This window comes from Idiotropiscis lumnitzeri, chromosome 12 (assembly GCF_059441095.1).
Source record: "Idiotropiscis lumnitzeri isolate Australia: NSW breed Sydney's pygmy pipehorse chromosome 12, RoL_Ilum_1.0, whole genome shotgun sequence".
Lineage (NCBI taxonomy): Eukaryota > Metazoa > Chordata > Actinopteri > Syngnathiformes > Syngnathidae > Idiotropiscis > Idiotropiscis lumnitzeri.
This window is the reverse complement of record NC_142402.1, coordinates 7,712,382-7,730,381: the sequence shown is the minus strand read 5'-3', so window position 1 is coordinate 7,730,381 and position 18,000 is coordinate 7,712,382. Positions and strand designations below refer to the sequence as shown.

The 18,000-nt window shown below is 40.7% G+C and overlaps 3 protein-coding genes across 4 annotated transcripts; 1 reads left to right on the top strand and 2 right to left on the bottom strand.

The window, feature by feature from the left end:
- Positions 1–26: 26 nt before the first annotated feature.
- On the top strand, positions 27–3,154 carry LOC148325686 (uncharacterized). The gene is made up of 2 exons (XM_088312023.1): positions 27–144; positions 226–3,154. Exons 1-2 carry the CDS (start codon positions 35–37, stop codon positions 2,696–2,698), a joined length of 2,583 nt encoding a protein of 860 aa, XP_088168149.1. The 5' UTR covers positions 27–34; the 3' UTR covers positions 2,699–3,154.
- Positions 3,155–5,563: 2,409 nt separating this feature from the next.
- On the bottom strand, positions 5,564–11,138 carry LOC148325685 (solute carrier family 22 member 13-like). The gene is made up of 10 exons (XM_088312047.1): positions 10,729–11,138; positions 10,528–10,631; positions 10,304–10,458; positions 8,742–8,910; positions 8,537–8,657; positions 7,575–7,669; positions 7,200–7,414; positions 6,843–6,951; positions 5,920–6,126; positions 5,564–5,747 (listed from the first exon to the last, which is right to left on the bottom strand). The coding sequence occupies exons 1-10, from the start codon at positions 11,101–11,103 to the stop codon at positions 5,681–5,683; spliced, it is 1,617 nt and encodes a 538-aa protein (XP_088168173.1). The 5' UTR covers positions 11,104–11,138; the 3' UTR covers positions 5,564–5,680.
- A 547-nt stretch (positions 11,139–11,685) lies between these two features.
- LOC148325684 (solute carrier family 22 member 13-like) lies at positions 11,686–16,274 on the bottom strand. Of its 2 annotated transcripts, XM_088312045.1 has the most exons (10): positions 15,900–16,274; positions 15,723–15,826; positions 15,246–15,400; positions 14,954–15,122; positions 14,745–14,868; positions 14,557–14,651; positions 13,211–13,425; positions 12,999–13,107; positions 12,289–12,495; positions 11,686–11,875 (listed from the first exon to the last, which is right to left on the bottom strand). In XM_088312045.1, the coding sequence occupies exons 1-10, from the start codon at positions 16,269–16,271 to the stop codon at positions 11,803–11,805; spliced, it is 1,623 nt and encodes a 540-aa protein (XP_088168171.1). In that variant the 5' UTR covers positions 16,272–16,274; the 3' UTR covers positions 11,686–11,802. The 2 variants fall into 2 exon arrangements, with proteins under 2 accessions (XP_088168171.1, XP_088168172.1); XM_088312046.1 differs by lacking the exon at positions 11,686–11,875 and having other exon boundaries at positions 12,285–12,495.
- Positions 16,275–18,000: the final 1,726 nt, after the last annotated feature.

The following is an 18,000-nucleotide window of genomic DNA, read 5'->3' as shown; positions in this document are numbered from 1 at the left end:
TCCATCATTATAGCTCTACTCACCTGTCAAGGAAATGTGTTCAGCCTGTTTGACACCAGTGTATCCGATGGAAAAAATGGTGGCCAATAAAGTCATTCTTCACAACAAATGTTTCTGCTGTAAACACTGTCAGAAGAAGCTCAGGTAAGATGTTGTTTGCTGTACTTTAAATCACAATCAATTCATTTATACCTTAAAAATAATGATTATTTTTTTTAATTGCAGCATTCACAACTATTCCTCTCTTTACGGCGAGTTCTACTGCATGTCTCACTACCAACAGCTTTTTAAAAGAAAGGGAAATTATGATGAGGGCTTCGGCCACGTGCAGCATAAAGACCACTGGCTTCCAAAAGATAAAGGAATAGATCAACCTGACACCACATGTCCATCAAAAATGACAAAAACACAAACAAACAGTTCCACTTCCGCCAGAGAGTCTTCTGCTGAAGAATTTGCCTCAAAGTCACGTGAAAGTGAGGTGAGAAATGGCAGCCGTGCTGACCTCAGGGGCAAACTGAAAGTGAGCTGGCCACCAGAGAAGAAGAAACCTCTTCATCACAATCTAAATGCACTAAGTTTGAAACAAAAAGATATGCGCATGATGTTTATCCATTCCAACGTGTCAGAAATCAAGGGGAAACCTCAGACAATAGAAAGTACCTCAGAGGAGAAAGCGATCTTTGAGGAACCAAAATTCAGGAGTGGTCCCACAAAAACAAAACATTTTCAAGACAACAATTCTCCAACAACACTTCACATGTCTTTGCTAGAAAAAGCTAGCAGTTTCTCAGATGCAAACAAAAAGCAGACAGCAGCGATACCCGCCAACAAAACAAAATTGAATAAAGCATCGAACAAACTGGATGCTACTTGGAAAAAAACAAGAAAGTCTGTATGGTTTGCACCTGATGTTGACATCTCTCATTGTGATCAGACTCGTCAACTGGCCTCAGATGATACAGAGGAGGGTGGCTTTGGGCTCCAAGTTAAAGCATGCAATAATGCAAATGACTTAAAAAATGACTCCGAGCGGTCTATTGCGCTCAGAAAAATGCAACATGGACATCAGCCCAGAGGAGAGACAACCGATGTGGAGGAAAATGTTGGGAAAAGTCCAGAGTTGCTACAAAGTGAGGACAAAAAAGATGAACAGATTCTTCTTTGTGACTCAGGCAATCGTGTCACAGACAATTCATCATGTGTAACACAAGAGTCAGCTGATAAACTGGCAAATCCTCTGACAAAACAAAAAATAACCGAAACGCTCTCCGAAAGCAATGGAAGGAAGGATGAAATGAGAAACTTAGCAAAACAACATAGTACCAAGAAACAGGTTCTTGCCAAAACAAATCCTCCCGTGAGTCCTGTAAAACAGACTGAGAGGTCAAAGGTCAGACTCGGATCTTGGTCCAAAGGAAGAAGCCCTTTGTCAAAGCTTTTTGCTGCAAGTGACCCTGAAAAAAATAGAAAGACTGAAGAAAAAAGTATGAAGAAAGCAGATGAGAAGCCTGGTGTTGGACTCCTGGGAAGACACTTTCAGTCATCCCCGGACAAGAATGAAGACGCCACAAAATTAGCAGCATTTGACAATGAATGTAAAACGGACGCCGATGATGAGAGAACAGAGGTGGCTGATAACGTCCAAGTTAAACCTCAGGAAGTTGAGGATGACCCTGAAAACAGAGCCCTTGCTTCTGAGTCAAACATGCTTGATTGCAGCGAAGACGGCATTGTTAACCCGCAGCCGGAGGTGCCAACTCGTGAAACAAATGATGGCCTAACACATGTGGTCCAGAAAGAGACAAACACACAAGATACAAATCCAAATGATGACATCAGCAGTGAGGCGACCCTCCTACCGCTAACCGATCCCGAGACAGATGACAGCACTGACCTTCCTTCTATCGATGTTCATGACTTCCAGGAGTCAACTGTTGAACCACTAATTGAACAAAGCAGAGTTCTTACTGTCAGTTCTGTCTCAGCTGAGCCACTAATTTCTAAGACCAATCAAGACCAAGATGAGTTTGATAATGCAACAAAACCAAAAGATATGAATATGGACCACGACACATTTTTTGATGTCATTCAAGAAGCTTCGCAAGCCGGTCCTATTCCTCTTGATCAGTTCATTTCCCAGGAGAGTTTGGGGGAGAACCCGGTTGATGTAGCAATTTCAGTCAATAATGATCCATCCTCTGACAGATTTAGCCTGCTTGACACTCAAACAGGATCAACCCAAATGGAAGCGTTTGGATTGGTAGAGCAAGTGACTGCCCCAGATTCTTTCGGCCAGGCTGACAATCAAAGCTTTGAAACTTTGACAACAAACAACCTGACTTGCATTCAAGAGTTGGATTTGGACTTATTGAGCTCAAATAGCAGTTTGTTCATCCAACCACCTGTTCACGGCCAACCAGTCACCATCCCTGATGATATCTTCGCTGTTGGTGAAATGTCAGCTAGTGCAGAAGTTCTCAGCGCAAGTCCACCGAACGGGCTGCTTGACTCAGCTACAGGACCCTCCGTTGCTCCGTCACCCCACGGAGATCTTTTCTCTCTTGACATCTTTGCATCAGAGACACAGTTGATGCCAATGTCTCATGAGTCAAGTGATTTATCTTCACCTTTGGACAAACAAAGTGCAGGAAATGATGTGAACAACAGTACATGGATGGATGATTTGCTAGGATAAGAACAGGGCTCAAAAGTGATCACAGTTGTTTGATCAGATGATTTTTTTTTTAATGGGCGATAATGATTTACAGAACTAAATACATTTTGAAACTGCACTTTGTAAGATTTTTTTTATTTTATGAGTTATATATTATTTTAGTCGGATTCATCTATTTTTAACAACATTTCATCTTAAATTAAGCTCTGAGCTGTTTGGGCCGATAATTGTGAGCATGATGTGGAAAATTACTTGTCGTGAATGTGCTGTATGATTTGTGTTTGTGATAATATAGCAACTATATTCACAAACATCCCACATTTCAATGTTTGCCCCATGTGTAGGGTTAATGGTGTCATCGTGTTAATTCTAGATAACTTCGACATGTGTTTTCAAACATGAAATAACTATGTTAATGAAAGTACGAACATGGACATCAACAAAGGATGGATCAAAGTTTTCACAGTTTAAAATCCTTGCTCTAAATGAAACTGTAACATTAAAATCTTTGTACTTTGGCTTCATCTGTCTTTGTACTACTACCACAACACTTTATTTTTGGTTTGAAGACATCATTGTCTGTGATCACAAGGTTATCTAAAAAGGATAAATCCAGGTAAATGAAACATTATGTTCTAGTCAGACCAGTGATGCCAAGTTATGAAAGGATAACAGTGCTTTCTACTCCTTATTTTGTCAAAACAGGATCATTTTTAACCTCCGTAGATCAGAACTTGATACAAAAAAAAAACATAAATTCAGTAGTGAAGTCAACTGCAGTTGAGCCCTTGATTGAATGAAGATGTTAAAGGTGAATGGAAGCAGGAATGACACTGGAGGATCATAAAGGAGAAAACATTAATAACAATGAGGCAACAGATTTGGAGAGGCAAGATATTCCCCATTCATGGCTTTATTTATTTATTTTTTTTAATGATGGTGATTGTGTGGTGAGTGCTCCGTCTCATGGCCCATGGCGGCTGTGGACTGCCCTGTTGTCATCCTTCCCCCTATTGGGGCGTTCTCACCCGTCCTCCTCTCCACCTGATGTGGTGAACCAACTCGCCCTTCAGTTGAGTCGGTTGCTGACTACTGCCACGGGCTGTGCTGGCACATTCATTTGTTTTGTCTTTATGTACTTGTTTTTTCTCTTTGTCTCTTTCTGATTATACCTCATTCTGCCTGACATCAATTTTAATAAACATCCATCATTACTCAAATTACCACAGATGCCGTATAAAAAAACTCCCCTGTTGCAGAGAAAAAAATGGTATAAAAAAACTCCCCTGTTGCAGAGAAAAAAATGGTCTTAAAACGGTATACAAATCCCCCTTTCTGCTAGAGCAAGCAGCTGAGTAGGACGAGTTTAGAGAGAGAGAGAGAGAGAGAGAGAGAGAGAGAGAGAGAGAGAGAAACAAACAGGATTGCAAGATGGAGTTTGCATGTGCTCTCTGTGTATGGTTTTCCCTTGGTACTCCGGCTTCCTCCCACAATACAAAAACAAACATGTCCAGTTAATCTTTAATTAATTATGAATTGCCCATAGATGAGAATATAAATATGGATGTTTGTCTAGATGTTGCTTGCGATTGGCTGGTGGCCCATGCAGGGTTTACTCCACCCAAGTCAGCTGAGAGATCAACTTCAGCTCACCCCCAAGCAGTGAAGAAAATGGACTGGGATCATATAAACTACTACAATAAACACTCCAAAGCCTCGTGCTCTATTCCAAATGTGCAGCAACCTTTTATTGTAAATGAAAAACCACAGTTACGTATACATAGATTGACCATATACCAGCATCAGTAACAAGGGTATTGAAACCCTGCCGAAATATTAATTAATGATGACAAAAACTGTACATTTATTTGCAGTATTTGCAATTGTATTGCAGTATAATTGTAGTATAAAAACACTTAGATGACATAACAGTAAATATAGACTCTGGTATCAGTAAATGTTTTGTTTAAAAAAAAAAGTAGTTTCATTATAAGTTTGTCTAACTTGATCAATATACACATATCCTTACAGCCATAAGCGCGTCTAGGGCATTTTTCGGGACGCTGAAGACCCCAAAAAAGATTCCAAGGACCTCCAAAATTTCTATTTTTGTTACTGTGTGCACTTTTTAACAAGCTAGAAAATGGTAAAACCATCCAATGTTTCTTCATCCTTGTTTGAAACATAACATTAACAAAAGAAATTTTGCTTAAAAATGGTTGAAAAAAGTAATGTCAGAGGGGCATTAAATTTATTTAATTTTTATTTATTTTTTTGGGGGGGGAGTAGCACACTTTTTCAACCTAAATTTGGCCTACCTCAGGCTGTACAGTAGTACTGTGACAACTGCAATAGTGCTAAAAATGCTTTGATATTTTTCACTTAAATGTGGCAGTTCATCTAAAAATCTGAAAGACAAGTGAAAAACAATGGGGTGGTTCTATTCAACTCCAAAGTTTCGCTTCAGCACAGACGTCAAGCTGAGCAGTGAAGTAAACATTGATGCTTGGAGAGGTTACAACTACTAAAGAGCACAAGGAGCAGCGTAATGCAGAGTTACCCACCTATTTACCAACTGGTTCTGCTCTTCGCGCGCCTAGCTGCTGTAGCTAAACCTCCTAGCATGAACGCTTATACCACACACCCCCACTATGCCATGATGTACCTTCATGAATGTATAATTAATTGTACCTTGCTTTAACCAGGATGTGTTAGAAATCCATCATCCTTCAATACCAACACATTATTATCAATACCAGGCTGCTTTTTTGCTGCATTGTTGCTAGGTAGGAGTTGGAAGGATTTTTTTTTTTTCCCACGCAAGGAAATGTCATAGGTGATCAGACAGTGGACCTGCCACAGTTCTTTTTGATTGTGTGCGTGCGTGTGCACAAATTTATGTGTGTGCCTGCGTGTGCATGCGTACTGACAGACAGGTAGCCACATGGAAATAAGATTGTCCAATTCATGTAAGAGTGCCAGCTGATACTTCAGATACTTGCATTACAGTTTACTTGATTTGATGTGTACAATATTTGAGTGACACTCTTTCTTCGTTGCCTTCTTATTCCTGCAAGAAAAGGGAATTTAAAAAGTATTAGTAGTTGTAATACGTCATTGGAGTGGATTCCATTCAAACTCCGTGACAACGAATATAGAATATGGTTGAGGTCAGTAGAAAGAAAGCTTGGACAAAACATCTTTCACTAGCTATCTGTGCATATTTTCCTGAAATTGTTTACCGGTTGCTTTCAGCCTCATCAAATGAGTCTGGCAGCTCGATACCCCGAGTCTCAGGAAGCATGAAGCAGAGACCCCCACTGATCAGTGTCAGGCCACTGAAGATTATGATGGGAATGGACCAGTGGTACAAAGCCAACATGTTGACCAATGGAGCAATAAGACCACCGGCCCGACTTGCAATGGAGCCCAAACCAGAAGCTGTTTGGCTGAAACGAGAAAAAAAAAAATACACACGGAACTCAGTCTGGGCGACACGGTGGCCGACTTGGTTAGCACGATGGCCTCACAGTGAGAGACAGCACTGGTCGTGGGTTCGATTCCGACTCCGGCCTTCCTGTGTGGAGTTTGCATGTTCTCCTTGTGACAGTGTGGGTTTTCTCCGGGTACTCCGGTTTCCTCCCACATTCCGAAAACATGCATGGCAGGTCGATTGGACACTCTAAATTGCCCCTCGGTATGAATGTGAGCGTGGATGGTTGTTCGTCTCTGTGTGCCCTGCGATTGGCTGGCAACCAGTTCAGGGTGCCCCTCGCCTACTGCCCAAAGATAGCTTGGATAGGCTCCAGCGCCCCCAGCGACCCTAGTGAGGAGAAGCGGTTTGGATAATGGATGGATGGATGATTGGAACTCAGTCTCACAAATGGTCATGGGCATGCTGGAGCCTATCCCAGCTGTCTTCGGGCAATATGCAGGGTACAACTTGGACTGGCTGCCAGCCAATTACGCACCAAGTCAAACAACCATGTACGCTGACAATCACACCTTGGGACAATTTAGAATGTTCAATCAAGCTGCCATGCATGTTTTTGGAATGAGGGAGGAAACCAGAACACCCGGAGAAAACACACGCAGGCATGGGGAGATCATGCAAACTCCATACAAGAAAAAAAAAAGTGTCAAAAGTGCAATGGGATTGTCTTACCGACAAGCTGTTGGAAATAACTCTTGAACATAAACATTACATATGGTTGCAGCCCAATTGGTTACAAAGCGTCCTGAGGTTGCCAGTATCGTTACAGCAACAGGATATCCTTAAACATAATAAGACATCAAAATATGATTATCGAGAATCCCCAGAGTGCGTTAGTAGACAGTGAAAATGAATTGAACTCATCTCACTAACATTTTATTCATTTATAGAGCTTTTTAAAAGAAACAACTGCAGCTGAAACAGAATGCAGTACATAAATGAGAATCAAACACAGCCGCACCGTTGCATTTTGATGAAAACTGTTCAAATCATTATTATTATTTTAACATTAACGCAACCTCTGCTTACCTTGATTAAACGCGAGAATCAACATACACAAGGAGCCCCCAACCAGAATTGTTGAAATACAAGATACTCTTCGCCCCAGTGCTTCCAATAGCCAGACGCACAACAGATGAACTGGTACTTCTGTCAGTCCAAATATAAGTTGTGTCAAGAATATGTCCAAGCCAAAATTCCCCACATTGAATGAAATGCAGTAGTATGCAACATTCAATGAGAACCTGGAGGAAACAAAAACAATTAGTCTGCTTAACTTAAATTGCATAAACTACTTTATATGTTTAAATCATTTTGCAAATAAAACAAGTTACTTTTTATGGATAAAAAATAATGGCGGGTCATACTCGGTGTTACTTCAATCAATTGTGTAATTTAACTTACCATGTAAATGATATGGTAAAGAAATATTTACACAGCACAGGTGACTGAATGAGCATTAAAATGTTGCTCTTTTTCTCAGTTTCTTTTACAGCAATCTGTAAAGCACACAAACACATCAGTCCAGCAAATTTTTCATTTTTGTTTATAACACTACTAACGTTATTTTAACAAATTATATATATATATATATATATATATATATATATATATATGTATATATATATATATATATATATATATATATATATAGCCATTATATTTGTATTATGTTTGGGAGAACTGGGCTTGTTTTACCATGGGTAAGTTGTCACATTGCACATTTTGGCTAAAATAAATTCTTATTAACTTCAATTTTTCAATTTTGACATGGATTGATTTGTTAGAAATATAAGACATGCATATATAATATCAGACACTGAGGAGGTTATTTTATAATTAGGGCTTTCATAACAATAAATATCAATGGAAGACCAAAGGTTTTCAATTTTTAGTTTAAAAAGAGAGATCAGCATGTTTTTGCAAAAACAACAACAACCCCACTACAATGCACAAAGCGGATTGAGTGATTTTGATTTTGGTTGGTAGTATAAACGTACCCTTCCAGCGCATTCAATTAATTTGTATGCAATGAATTGCTACTGCACATGACACACAACAAATCAATGACAACTTGCTCCTCTCTAAACAGTGCAGACTTAAAGTTGATGGCTTTCAAAAACTCACTGTCCAACTTTAAAAAGCATAACCGGGCAATTGTCTTAAGAAAATCATCTCTGAAAAGAGTCAGGCACAATTTCTTGTGTGCGTGGTCAAACCGAGTTTGGCCAAACCATAAACTTTGACCGACCTGAAGCTGACAGAGAAGCAATTGTTTGTGTTGTGTATTCATTTAACGAGACCCCCAAGTTGTTCACCAACACCAAAATGACAAAGCGAAGAATTTGCAGCCAAAGCCTTCGTACCTTCTCCAGGAGTGAGTCTGAAAATCTGCGTTTATTGATCGCCGCCACCTTTAACAGCACTTCTTTCGCCTCCTCTGTCCTCCCTCGCTCCAGCAACCACCTGGCTGACTCTGGAAGGAACCTGATTGTTATGTAAGAATATTGTATTAATTTTCAAGTAATTAGTATTAGTATTAAAATGGTTCAAGGAATGTTTGACGCTCACCATATATAAATAACAATGACTGTAAGTAAAGCTGCGGTGATAAACTGAGCCACTCTCCAATCTCTGACAACGTAGATCAGACCAGCAAGGATGGCCTGTCCGACTGCACCACATAGTTGAGTTGCGCATACTCCCCATGACCTTTTGGATGCACCAATCCACTCAGTGGCTGTCAGAACAGACAAACTCAAGATTTATTCATAACATTTGACAGACATTGTCATTGGAAGAGCAGTGAGGCAAGGCTGGCGCTCGGTTGAGGGAGGTCTTCAATGATAAGTGTGGGACTGAGAAAAGAAAAATCGATTTTCTTGACTTCACTTACTTGAGAGGTTCTCTGTTGTTTTTTTTTTGTTTGTTTGGATTTTTCCGTTTGTTTTTTAAATTAAAAGCATAATATGCACTAGCGGTGCACGGAAGAGATGTGTATTCAATATAAAGTATGAATTTACATTGGTAGAGATTTGGATCCTACTTACTGCACTGTTCTCCCGTTCTTATTGGGGAATGCTTGTTGCAGACTATTTTGAAGCCTCTACACATTTGGGCTGTGATTGGTGCAGTTACCCTCTTATTTCCTCCCCAGGGAGACTACATCGGGGATTTTCTGAAGAGACGGACTGAAAGCAAAGTAATCAAATCTAAAAACCTCAACACACCCATCCACCGTTGGAAAGTCAGTACACGCCGTCTGTTTGGTGTAGCGAGCAACGTCAGAAAGTCAAAGCCGTTGTTGGGTCATCTCGGGGGCGCGTTCGTCCAATTCAACATGAAGAATCGGGTCAGGCTGTCGGGACAAATGATCACTGTGATTGGCTGCCGGCTAGCGAATCAGTGCACTGGACAAGAATGGAAAGTGACAAAAGTGGACGTATGGTGAAATTTGAAGCTATTCCTCAAGAACTTAATCAACGTAACTCATTTTTCAGATCTCCACTTTGGAGATAACGGCGGGCTGTGAAGTGTGAAGACGAATTAATCACGCTCATTAAAGGAAGCCTGCCGTTATCGGACATCACCGTGAAAGGCTACGCAGTGACTATCGCCGCCAATGGCATGGAGGGGGAATACTTCTTATGCATGCGCAGAAGGTCCAAAGTTGTTGGCGTCTCTGTCGGCTTTTGTGGTCTGTTCTTTGTTTGTGCAATCTTGGAGTAGAGTGCACCGTACCCCGAGTAGGAGCGCCTAGTGCCTATAGCACTGTTTTTGGTGCCCTCTGAAGTAACTGAAAATACTTATCCCGCCTCTCACAAACACACTAGAGCTGCAGCACAAACACAGGAAAGGAATTATATTGGAAGAGAATGGCAACTTCGTTGTGAACTCTTTTTTTCTGGGGGCATTGAAGGGGCGCCGACGGAACTATCGGCCCCATAGCCTCGGTATAGTGCCCTGCATGGATATATCCATAATCCTCATTTTTCAGGGGACGGAAAAATGTCATGTTTACTCAACCATTTAAGAACATCATCGAAGAAAGCAAGCCATTTTCAACAGATTGGTCAATATTTTGTAAAATAGCACACACGTGTGAACTGGCCAATAGTATAGATCTACGTTACCCAATATATTGCCATTTAGACGGAAACCTCCATAGCCAAGTCCCATCAAAAACTGGGACAGCAGATAAAAGAGGTAGTTGGGGCACAATGCAGTAGTGACAGTAAAAATGAGGACTACGACCAGAGGAATTTGAGCCGCTCGTTTGCGACCGAACCTGGAAAAGACAAAACCCATTTAGGATGGAATGTGATTCTACTAGTGCAGACAGATTTTTCTTACTTACGATTCAGCAAAAGGTCCGAATAAGAGACAACCCAGCAAAACACCACACATCATCACTGTTTGTGCCACTTGTAGTAAATTAGCCCGGTCACAGACTAGATCAAACTACGACAACAACAAATAGAGATTATTTTTAAAAAAAAATAAATAAAAAATACATTGAGTATATGGTGAATGTGTCTGATCAACATTCATCACTTACATCAGTGACTATGGTGGCAGTATAAAGTGAATCGTAGTAGACCCAACCATTCTGGCACACCGTGGTCTCATTGAGTCCGTTCTCCCGGATGTTTCCGATGTCCCAGTCCACCGGCACAAACATGCGACATCTGCTGAAAGAACCATCGTGTTCTCGAGGAACGGTCAAGTTCAGCTGCTCATCCGACGTCAGGTTAGAGTCTGCCTTGAGGATCCAGTCTGTGTTGCAATGTCGCTCTGGATCGGAATGGATAAAAAATACGCAGGCAAACTCAAAACCTAAAATAATATTCGGGAAGCTCAATGCACAAATGATGAGCTTCTGGAAAAATCCAAATTCTCCAATGTTTTGTAGAATATCTCCAAAAGTGGTCATGTTCAGGGTTTGTGTAGCTCAAGAACTAAAGTGTGATCAGCCTGCTGTTGTCTAGTATGTTGCACATGCAGCACTGGTTAAACTTAAACTGACTTAATTCCACAAGGGTCATATTACAAAACAATTCAAGCTGGTACAGCGGTTTTCCAGACTCGGATCTTGATTGGCTCCTCCTATCACATCATTCAAATGTTCTTGAACAAAACACAGATCCCAAAGTGGTGGCTGGCACTTTGCATTGCACCCTCCACTGTGAGCCATTTATGAAAGTGAAGCAGCCTGCAATAGGTGATTACTGCAATATAATGACATTGTACTATGATACCAGGTTACATAAAAAGTGCTTTACTTTTAGTGTTTTACTGCATGCCGACATTCCCTGAGACTCCATTGGTGTCATTGTTACATAAAATTCAAGTAAAATAGCAGTTGTGGTAGCATGATTTGTGAGGATTTTTTTTTTTATGTGGGGGTGGAAGGGAGAGAGAGAGAGAAAGAGAGAGAGAGAGAGAGACTTCAGTCAACTTATTCTTAACCTACCCGGATTGGCAAATCTCTTGGCCAGATGAATTTATTCAAATGTGCATGGACATATTTATTTACGGTAGTGACAGAGTACAGGATTATCCAAATAAAAGAATTGGCTCATGTGCATAATCTAGGAATCTTGTCGACACACAACAGATCATACAATATGGACTAAAGTTTCGTAGCTTTTCTTCTCTTTTGTTGACTCAGCTGTAAGTCCGTTCCTGTCTTCTTTGTGAAATTTCTGTAAGGACAATGTACAAAGTAAACCATTTGTTCATTTGTTCTAAAGATAGATATAGATATATATATAGGAGCATTTGAAGACAAATGCAGCAAATACACATCTAATCTTTTACTTTCTTTATACCATGATTACGAGTGATGAACACAAACGCCCCTCTGATTATGTGCATCATCTGTTTTGTTAAATCTTTTAGTCCTTTTTTTTGTCATTGGTCCCAAAATACCTTTTGCCTGTTCCACTCATAAAACCCAAACTCATAAACAAACAGTAATTGTTTTACTTGGAGTTTGTCTAACTGTATAGAGTTTAACATGAGACGAGTTCGGAGCTCAGGTACACAGACTAACAATAATCTACAGAACATCTGAAATCATACTACCACATGACAACGCTTGCACTTGTTGGTTTACCTATTGCCCTGGACCTCACTGGTAGAATCAGGCAGTTCCTTTCTCCTGGTTTCGGGAAGAAGGAAACCGAGACTTGCACTGAACACTGTGAAGCTGCTGAAAATGATAATCGGTATAGACACGTGGTACACGGCCAACATGTTGACGAGTGGCGCCAGCAGTCCGGCTACTCTCATCGCTATGGCACCCAAGCCAACAGCTGTTTGCCTGAGGAGAATGAAAACGGACCCGTCATTGTGTCACAATACATATTTTTCATATTTATTGTTTTCTCTTTCAAATTCCAATTCATTGTAACACAAAACGGTGCCAGGCTGCACTCGCCACAAGCGTAGGGAATAACTGGCACAACAGGATGTTCAGTTAGTCATTGTGCACTTTTTTAAATCAACGGACATTTTTGATATTGAGTACATGCGGTACTTGTACAATGAATTTTATTGAAAGATTAACATCAGTTAAATATATTTGTAAAATGACTTTCTGATAAGAGTGTAGCACCCTAATGAATAAGTACTGAAAATTTGGGTAGGATATTTTTCATACCCTGTACAATGACAAAACACCATAAAAACTAAACCATCTTTGTGCATAAAATATGCAGACTTCTATAGCTTGACAACTTATTATTAATGAAAATAATAGATCAGATTTCTCTCGTATCAACTCAATTTCGTTGTGACAGGATAACATTTTGATATTTTGCTTACCTGACTGAAGTGGGAAACAGCTCTTGAGAGTAGACCATACATATGGATGTCGCTCCATTCAAAAAGAACTTCCCGGTCGTTACAAGAGCCGTAATAACAATAGCATTGTCTGGAAAGAGAGTCCATGTACATACAGTAGAATGAAAATACCTGTGCGTGAAAATGATATCCATGCTACAAAAGCATATTCATGAGAAAGAATCGCAAATTACCGTTTGAGAAAGCCAGGGTCAAGAAGCAAACAAACCCGCCAGCCAAAAGTGTGAAAATGAGGGAGATTTTTCTCCCCAACAATTCCAAACTCCAAATGCAGAGGAGGTGTACAGGTATTTCTGTCATGCCGAAGATGAACTGAACCAGAAAGATGTCCAAACCAAATTTACCCACGTTGAGAATAAGACAGAAGTAGCCGAGATTTACTGAAAACCTAAAAGGGCGAAATAAAAAGAAAATTCATAATTGACATGTTAAAACTAAAACATATTGCGACAATTCTTAGTGGCGTGATACATGAATAGAAGATCGTGGGCAATACGTTCCAGATGAGACTTGGGCAAAGCAAGTTCTGTCCATAGGCTCTGGCCAGCCCTCAAAGTGGTCATCAAGTCAAAATAAAATGTAAAGTATGTGTCACTTTTAATTTGAAAGTGGTGCTTCCTATGTTGTTGTGCAGAAAGTACAAGCAAGAAAAGAGCTACGACTTGTGTCTGCAGTGTTGCCTACTACTATTTTCGCTATAATATTGTGACATTTAGGACGCATTGAGTGACTATTTTTCATTAAAAAGAGACTATTGACATGCCAACTCTTAATGTTCGGAACATTCTCATTTCCTGCAAGGCGGCGAAACAAGGGCCAGGGTGATTTGCCCCGAAAGGGGAAGTCAACCCCCCAAAAAATGATTTGCAATAAAATGTTCTATGCACCTTCACTAGTCGGAACATTGCATTCCGATTTATGTTGCGTCCGTGGAATATGAGTTTAGCAGTAAAATCCAACCGTTTTTAGCCATGTCAGGGGGTGGCCATTTGTCATTTCTGTCTATTGAAAATGACATCACAGTTGCTCAGGGCTCAGATAATGACAAATCATGGCTCACCTGTTTTCTGAAGCAGAACCATGATAGGTCAACTGTGATGTCATTTTCACTTGACAGAAGCGACAAAATGGCCGCCCCATGACATGGCTAAAAATGGGTGGATTTTGCTGCTTAAGTCATATGACACAAATGCATTATTATACAGAATGCCAGGTTTCGACTAGCGGGGCTGCGTAGATTCTTTTCTAGTTGACTACATCTTTAAAATATTAAGTGTATGTATTGAATGCATTATAATTCATCATATTATCATTATATAGCCATATATATCACTGTCACTTAGGAGTCAAATGACTTCAGATTTTTCTTTTGTAGTCTATGCTAACGTAAAGAGTTGAATCAATTGTAATTGCCGACCCATTCACTAGATCCACCCATGCACAATAGATGTAAAAAAAAAAATACAAATATGTAGAGATATGAGGGGGGAATTGGTATTTTAAATTCTGGTACACTTACCATGCACAACACACAATGAATACATATTTCAGTAAGATTGCTGAGGTAAAAATGGTCTTCATTGCTCCAGTTTGTGGTTCTTCTTTCTCATGTCCCTGTAAATGTATAATGGAGGACTTGAACAAATCACTAAACTCAGGGTTAAAAGTCAAACCTTTTGCTGAAAAGTGATTGTGATAAAAACTTACCATGCTGTCAAGCATATCCTCAGAGATTTCCTTTTTATTTATCGCTGCAACTTTCCGGATGAACCTCTTTGATTCCTCGATTCTTCCTCGACTCAACAACCACCTCACAGATTCTGGAATCCACCTTTAAGAATGACAAATAGTGGAGTAATTTGCCTGGCAAAAGGTTGAAATATAGTGAATTGTTTCACATTTCAGTATAGTATTACCAAAGGTAGAGAACAACGATGGCATAGACTGCTGCCAGCCCATATTGTATTATTCTCCAGTTCCGTATTCCATAGACCAGTCCAGCCAAGACACTTTGTCCCAGAGCAGCAAACATTTGGGACAAACAGGAGGGAATTGATCTTTTGGTCACCCCTAACCACTCGGTAGCTACAAATACATTTTAAAACACACTGATTAGCGTGAAAACAAAATGCATCTTGTTGAGTGAGAAGGCACATGTGCGATTTGACGTGAAACAAGGAACATTCCCATCTGTTTCAGTATTCATACCTAATACAGTAGAGTTAATTCGATAGCCTGCAACACCAACTCCAACCAGGAATTGTGCAACGATGTAAACGTAGAGATTCGGGGCTACACCAGATACAATGTTGGATATGAAGGCGACCACTGCTGGTATGTGTGTGGTTTTCAATCGCCCAATTCTAAAATTGACAAGCAGAAAAGGGCTGACTGGCTCTTTATATTATTCACACACATGGTCAAAGGTAAAACATAACAATATTGTTTAAATCGACAACATTCCATGCCCAAAGATCTTAGGAGAATAGTAAGCATTGAAAGCAAATCCACTTATACATCCAGACATCAGTAAAAATTCTGCTCTAGCTTTGGCCTGTGCCACAAATTTGGAAGCAAAGAATAGTTCGTTATGTGATTGAGTAGGAACTGAGAAGTTAATCCAAATTGCAATAGATATGACACATATCCCAGTACTTTTGTCCATTGAGTTCATCTTTAACGTACGGTTCAAGAATAGGACCAAAAATAACCGAACCACAGAGTATACCAGCCATGAAAATTGTCTGCACAGCAGAAGGTATGCTGGACATGTCACAGACGAGATCAAACTGCAAAAGTAAAAGTCACAGAATTAGCATGAGATGGTACTTGTTGATAGCACAACCGGATTTGCACACTTACATCAGTGACTATCGTGGCGTCATACATTGTATCCGAGTAGACCCAACCATTCTGGCACACGGTGGTCTGATTGAGTCCATGCTGCTTGATTGTTCCAATGTCCCAGTCCACTGGAACGTACATGTGACACCTGCTGAAAGAACCATTATGCTCCCTAGGAATGGTCAAGTTCAGCTGCTCATCCAATGTCAGGTTGGGAGCAATCTTGCGAATCCAGTCTGTGTTACAATGTCGATCTGGATCCGACTGGATGAAAATGAAGCTAGAAAAACACAAAGGCACTAAAAGATTTGGACATGTTAAAGCTAAAAGAATAAGCTTCTGAAAAATTCCAAATTCTCCGATGGCCGTTAGAATCTCTCCAAACCCCATTTTTGGAGAAATGACACAAAGTGGAAGATCGCTGTGTCACAGTTCAGCCAACAGAATATTTAACACTCAATGAGTTACTGTTTAATGGGCAGTACTCTTCATATTTGTGGTTTTAAATAAGAAAACAACAAAGTTGACATCATTCTATTAGCCAATGCCCATTTTTTTGGATCTCTAATTTACCAGATTAAGTCTGAGAACCACCTCTGAAAACAACATTTTTATTTTGCCTTGACTACCACCATTCGTTTAAATTAATTTAATTCCATTTTAATTTAATACTAGACTGCTCTTACGGAACGGCCGAGGAGCATAATGTTGAAATGCAGGGGAATCTAAAAAATATATAAATACAACAAATTACAGAGGTAATCCGGTGCAGGATGAAAAGATAATAATAAAAAAAAAAGTCCCAAAAGCAAATAACTAGATGTCGGAGCCAGATGTGGGGACAAAATCATCAGCAACGCCGGAACACACAGTGTGGCTGGCCGTACAGAAGCCTACCACATTAGAGAGAATTAGAAATCCCTTTATTGTCATTGTACTCAAGAGTGCAACGAGATTAGAGAGCTCCCCTCTCCAGTGCAATACAACAATAATACAGACAAATATATAAATTAGATAAATAAGAGAGTGCAATGGAAAATAATACTGAAGGGTATATAAAATGAGATATCGATGTCTTCCTAGGGAACAGATCTTGAATCTTCACCCAAAAATATAAGCGACAGCCATTCACAGAGTTCATATATGACCTGTAGGCCCGTCAGAGGTCAGGTCAGGTGGCGTGCCGAAGTGGGTAACCCAGGCCATCACCTAGCATTCTCAGGTGAGGTACAAGACATGACAGTGGACAGGCCACTTCTGGTGAGGAGCGAGGCACGGATCCCACCAGGTCCCTGTTGATGTGGTCAAAATGTCTCTCCGGCACTAGAAACGGTACAAACGGGGCACTGGTATGGCATTGTACCCTGGCACGCTAGCATGTCAAGCAAGAGCTAAGTCTATGCCCTGACGTCTCTACTAGGGCCATACAAACTTGGCCGCTACCAGTTTACCGGAAGCCTTCCCACCTGGGTAGGAAATGCTTTGGGTTACCATGGGTAACGATTGGCCAAGTGGAGACATCACAGAGGAGTATGGCATTAGCGTTATCAAACATGATGTACTCCTGACGCAGTCCGGTGGCGGACAAACGGTAGGCTCCAGGTGAATGGCCCCGACTACCAACTGGGAGAGGCTGTCAGCAATCTAGATGTCCATGGTAGCCATGTGCTGGGTGTCTGGACAACTCTTTGATATAATAATAATAATAATAATAATCCCTTTATTAGTCCCACAATGGGGAAATTCGAGATTCGAACCCAGGCCTCCTGGGGAGACTGGGTCCTGAACGCGGCGCCTTAGACCACTCGGCAAGTTGACATTGATGCCGACTAGACCACGGCTGCAAAGTGTTGGCCTTGGCAAATGTGAGTGGCTTGTGGTCCACGAACGCAGTGAAATGTTGGCCCTGTGGGAGGAATCGAAAGGGAGGCGAGGAAAAGGCCGACAAGCTCTCAGTCTGAGGTGCTGTACTTCCTCTCATTGTCGCGTTGCTGAAGTAGGCCAGTGGTAGTTAGGCCCTGCACAACTCCTGATCACACACTGCTCCAAATCTGGCGTGGTAGGAACACAAGTGCAACCTTTTTCAGGCACTTTAGCATACTGATTTTATGGTGTTTGT